This window comes from Charadrius vociferus, unplaced genomic scaffold, assembly GCF_000708025.1.
Source record: "Charadrius vociferus isolate BGI_N301 unplaced genomic scaffold, ASM70802v2 scaffold2024, whole genome shotgun sequence".
Taxonomy (NCBI): domain Eukaryota; kingdom Metazoa; phylum Chordata; class Aves; order Charadriiformes; family Charadriidae; genus Charadrius; species Charadrius vociferus.
Window position 1 is genome coordinate 14,000 of NW_009647880.1, and position 5,082 is coordinate 19,081.

The 5,082-nt window shown below is 59.3% G+C and overlaps 1 protein-coding gene across 1 annotated transcript in view; it reads left to right on the forward strand.

The window, feature by feature from the left end:
- The first annotated feature begins 534 nt into the window (after window positions 1-534).
- Window positions 535-5,082, forward strand: part of LOC104284767 (solute carrier family 22 member 6-B-like) — a 6,891-nt gene continuing 2,343 nt past the window's right edge. Inside the window, exons 1-10 of the mRNA XM_009883137.1 lie at window positions 535-676; window positions 735-811; window positions 1,293-1,396; window positions 1,497-1,651; window positions 1,733-1,901; window positions 2,191-2,314; window positions 2,983-3,098; window positions 3,426-3,640; window positions 4,201-4,309; window positions 4,400-4,603. Coding sequence (XP_009881439.1) covers window positions 535-676; window positions 735-811; window positions 1,293-1,396; window positions 1,497-1,651; window positions 1,733-1,901; window positions 2,191-2,314; window positions 2,983-3,098; window positions 3,426-3,640; window positions 4,201-4,309; window positions 4,400-4,603 — 1,415 coding nt within the window. The remainder of the gene's footprint in view (window positions 677-734; window positions 812-1,292; window positions 1,397-1,496; window positions 1,652-1,732; window positions 1,902-2,190; window positions 2,315-2,982; window positions 3,099-3,425; window positions 3,641-4,200; window positions 4,310-4,399; window positions 4,604-5,082) is intronic.

Sequence of the window (5,082 nt, forward strand, 5' to 3'; positions counted from 1 at the left end):
CCGCCTTTCCCCCCCCTCCCCCTCCCCCTCAAAAAATAAAAATATAACAAACCCAAAGATGATTATCTCCTTTTCTTCCTGCCCCAGATCGGTCCCGTTTCGCCCTAATTTGGAGGGGGAGGACTTCTCTTTTTGGCCACCACAAGGAAGGGAGGGAAGAGCTGCCCGTGGCTTTGGCTCCGGCGGTCACCTTTTGGCGGTGGCCACCACCCCGCCCCCGTCCTTGGCCACCTTTGCGTTGACCTCGTCTGCACTTTTGCCTTCTCCTACCGGAGGAAAAAAAAAAAAACCACAACAAAACACAAAAACCGAAAATCACCCGCAAAAAACCCCACCCCGGATGTCAAATATTAACCCAAACCAGCCGTTGGACGGGTTATATAGGAGACCACCCCCGGTGCCCGTGGAGTGAGGCCACCGCGGGAGCGAGAGAAGCGTTTTTTTTGGGGGTGAAATCCATCCCTTTTGGGGCTCTGCGAGCGTGGGGCGGGCGTGCATGGCTGTGGGGCGTTGCCGGGGTCTCGCGGTGGCAGCATGGCTTTCGCCAACCTCCTGGAGCACGTGGGGGGTATGGGACGTTTCCAGGTGGCCTCGGTGCTCCTCTTGGCCCTGCCCGTCCTCATGATGGCCAGTCACAACCTTCTGCAGAACTCCCCGCCCGCCACCAACGACCATCGTTGCCGGCTTCGTTGGGAGGCCAACGCCACCGGCCTGGACCCCCAGGACCTGCTGAGGCGGCCCGAAGACAGACCCCTGCCGCGATGGTTGGACCTACGACCGCAGCGTCTTCACCAGCACCATCATCACCGAGGTAGGATGGCAGCAGTGGTGGGGTGGGATTTGGGGCTGGTGGCACGTTTCATCCAACCCCACGTGCGGTTCCCACCTTGAGGCACCGGCGAAGGATCTGCTGTCATCACGACGTTGACGTCTTCCAACTGGGGCGTCTTCCCCACTCAACCCTCGGCGGAGGCACTCAACGCCGCGAGAGCTCAGGACAAGAAAGCGGGGGGGATGAGGGAGTTGGTGGCCATCAAGAAGAGGCTCAAAAAGGGGGCAGATGACCCCTGGAAGCATCTTCCAACCATGGGGATGTTGGGAAGGGCGGCCAAGTGTTTGCTGGCACCTTCTTGGCGTTTCCGTTGGCCATCCGTTGGCTGTTGTGTTGGCTCAACCCTCCCAAGCCACCACGGCCAGTTTTGGGGGGGTGGGCAGGAGGGTGGCCAGAGGTGGGGGGATGTCCCCCCCCCACCCTGCTCTCTGTCCCACCCCATGTCCTTGCCCCTCGGCAGTGGGACCTGGTGTGCAGCTCCAGGGGGCTGAAGCAGTTGGCTCAGTCGCTCTACATGGCCGGTGTCTTGGTGGGTGGCATCGTCTTCGGGGGTCTCTCGGACAGGTGAGGAGGGGGGAGAACCTCATCCCTGTGGGCAGGTGGGGACAGGGGACAGCATCACGGGGGGTTGTCTCACCCCCTCTTCCTCCTCCTCGCCCCCCAGGTTCGGTCGCCGGTCTCTGCTCATCTGGTGTTACCTTCAGATGGGCACCATGGGGACGTGCTCTTCCTTCTCCCCCACTTTCACCGTTTACTGCCTCTTCCGCTTCCTGACGGGCATGGCCTTCTCCGGCGTCGTCCTCAACAGCGTCTCCCTCTGTACGTGGCCACCACCAGCCCCACGGTACCGGCCCCGGGTATCCTCCTGCTCTGGTTCCACGTCTCTGTGTATCTCGGCAGCTTTGGAGTGGATGCCCACTCGCACCCGAGCGCTCGTGGGGACCTTCATGGGTTACTGCTACACCACCGGGCAGTTCCTGCTGGCTGGGATCGCCTACGCCATCCCCGATTGGCGTTGGCTGCAGCTCACCGTGTCGTTGCCCTTCTTCTGCTTCTTCCTCTACTCATGGTGAGGAGGAGAAGGGGAAGGAAGGATGGAGGGAGGGATGGATGGATGCTGGGATGGATAGATGGAAGGATGGATGCATGGACAGATGGAGGTATGGATGGAATGATGGAGGGTTGCATGGATAGGAAGGTGGTTGAGAAGACGGATGGAGGAATAGAAGGTGCACGGATGGCTGGAGGGTTGGATGGACGAAAGCACGGAGAGATGGCCGGAGATGTGGATGGTTGGTCACAGGGTGAGACGGATGGTGGGATGATCTTTGGGATCTCGTCCCTCATCTCCTCCACAGGTGGTTAACAGAGTCAGCTCGCTGGCTGGTCATGGTGGGGAAGTCCCACCAAGAGCTGAAGGAGCTTCAGAAAGTGGCCAGGATAAATGGGAAGAAAGAAGAAGGGGACAAGCTCGACTTAGAAGTAAAAGACTCCGGCCGGGTCCCCTGGGGCATCTATGGGGTGTTTTATAGGGGGTGGGGAGAAGTGACCCCACTCTCCTGGCCCTCATGTAGAGGGCCAACTGTGGGGCTCCCCTACATCCATCCTTCCAGCCCCTTAAACAACCAGCCATCCCCGTAGACACTGTCCATCCATCCATCCCATTATAGAACCATCCATTGTCATCATCACCATCTCCATCATCTCCTTCTCCATCCATCCCTCCCTCCCTCCCTCCCCTTATACAACCATCCATTGTCATCATCTCCATCATCTCCTTCTCCATCCATCCATCCATCCATCCATCCCCTTATAGAACCATCCATCGTCATCATCTCCATCATCTCCTTCTCCATCCATCCCTCTCTCCCTCACCTTATACAACCATCCATCGTCATCATCACCATCTCCATCATCTCCTTCTCCATCCACCCAGCTCCTTTTACGACCAACCGTCCATCTAGCCACCACCTCCGTCCCCCATATCCATCCATCTGACCCTCCATCCGTTCCTCCGTCCCTCCATCCCTTCTCCCACCCACCCTTCCACCCATCCCGCCCGAGATTTAATCCCGGGCCACCTCCGAGCTCCATCCTGGTTCCCCTCTCCGCTCCTCCCACCCCAGAGCCCCCCCACCCTCTCCCTTTAGGCCTTGAAGTCCTACATGCAGAAGGAGATGGCTTCATCGAGGAGTCGCCACACGGTGGTTGACCTGGTCCGGACTCCCGTTGTGCGCCGCATCTCTTGTTGCCTCTGCTTCTTGTGGTACGCCTGGAGGTGGAGGACATCAGGGGGTGGTTGTCTATCCCTCCCCCTCTGCCCCCCGAGTTGTTGATCCATCCATCCCTCCCCAAAGACCTCCTGCATCCACCCACCTCGGCTGGGTCCATATTGGAAAGGGAAAGTGAGACACAGGGCAGGACCTGGTTAACAGAGGTCTCTCGGCCCACACGTCCTCCAGGAAGGGACACAGATCTCCTGGCTGGATCCCACAGGCCAGGGGATGGTGTGTGACCCCCACATCCCACCCCACACTTCCCAACCGGTGAGATTTGCTCCCCCCCACCCCACCCACACCTCTCCTTGGCCTAGGTTCTCCACCAGCTTCGCCTACTACGGGCTGGCCATGGACCTGCAAAACTTTGACTTCAACATCTACGTGATCCAACTCATCTTTGGGGCCGTGGACATCCCGGCCAAGCTGGTCTCCATCCTCACCATCACCTTCGTGGGACGACGCTTCACCCAGTCCGTCGCCCTCATCCTGGCTGGTGTGGCCATCTTGGCCAACATCTTGGTGCCACGAGGTGAGGGCTGGGGGGCGGTGGCCGTGGTGGCCCCTTCATCTCCAACCCATAAAGCACCATCTGGGAGGGCCAAAACACGCTCAACCCATTAACGCAATTCACCGGCTGAGCGATTTTAGCTTCTTACGGGCGATTTGCCCCAAATCCTGGTGTTTGGGGGGGGTCTCCTCTCTGGGGGTTAAAAGACCTATAGGAGCCTATAGAGGGGTTATAAAGACCTGTAGGAGCCTATAGGGGGGTTGTAAAGACCTATAGGAGCCTATAGAGGGGTTATAGAGACCCATAGGAGCCTATAAGGGCTTATAGAGACCCGTAGGAGCATATAGAGGAGTTATAGAGACCCATAGGACCCTATAGGGGGGTTGTAAAGACCTATAGAACACGCTCAACCCATTAACGCAATTCACCGGCTGAGCGATTTTAGCTTCTTACGGGCGATTTGCCCCAAATCCTGGTGTTTGGGGGGGGTCTCCTCTCTCCATCACCCACCGTCAACCCCACCCAACTCCAACTGGTGACACCAAAAGTGAGTCCCAGATGTCACGTCCTCGTCCCCACAGACATGCGGATGCTTCGGACTGCCCTGGCCGTCTTCGGTAAGGGTTGCTTGGCCGCGTCCTTCAACTGCGTCTTCCTCTACACGGGTGAGCTCTACCCCACCGTTATTCGGTAAGGAGTTGGGGATGGAGGTTGAGGGAGGTGATGGGGTGGCCGTGACCACGCAGGCCGGTCCCCTCAGGTTCTCTCGGTGTCCCACAGGCAGACGGGTATGGGGTTGGCCAACACCATGTCCCGGTTGGGCAGTATCATGGCCCCCTTGGTGAAGATGGCGGGTGAGGTCTTCCCTGTGTTGCCCTTCATCATCTACGGGGCGGCCCCCGTAGTGTCGGGGCTGGTGGCCACCTTCTTGCCGGAGACGCGGGACACGGCGTTGCCCGAGACTGTGGAGGAGGTGGAGGGCAGGTGGGATTGGAGGGACGGAAGGACAAAGGGAAGGGACGGATGGGATGGTGGGGGAGGGACAGACAGACGGGTGGACACGGGGAGGGATGGGGGGGCGGGGAGAAGGGTTGGTTGGACATGGAGGGATGGAGGAGTGGTGGTGTGTGGGGATGGATGGGTGGGTGGGATTGGACAGACGGATGGATAAGAAGAGAACGGCAACGGATGGGTGAAAGGATGGACAGACGGACGTCTGTGAAGACGGGTGGACGGGTCAATGGGGAAGGAGGGGGGAGACCAGTATGAAAACCCACCTCAAACCACCACCACCCCCATCCTCCTTCCTTCTCCCCCCATCCTCCTTCTCCCCCCATCCTCCTTCTCCCCCCAGGACCCAACCCCGGAAGGACGAAGCCCAACATCTCCAGGTCCCACTTCAGCCCACCCATCCCAGTGCCACCACAGGGCCCTGCTAGCGCCCACCACCCCGGGCAGCCACT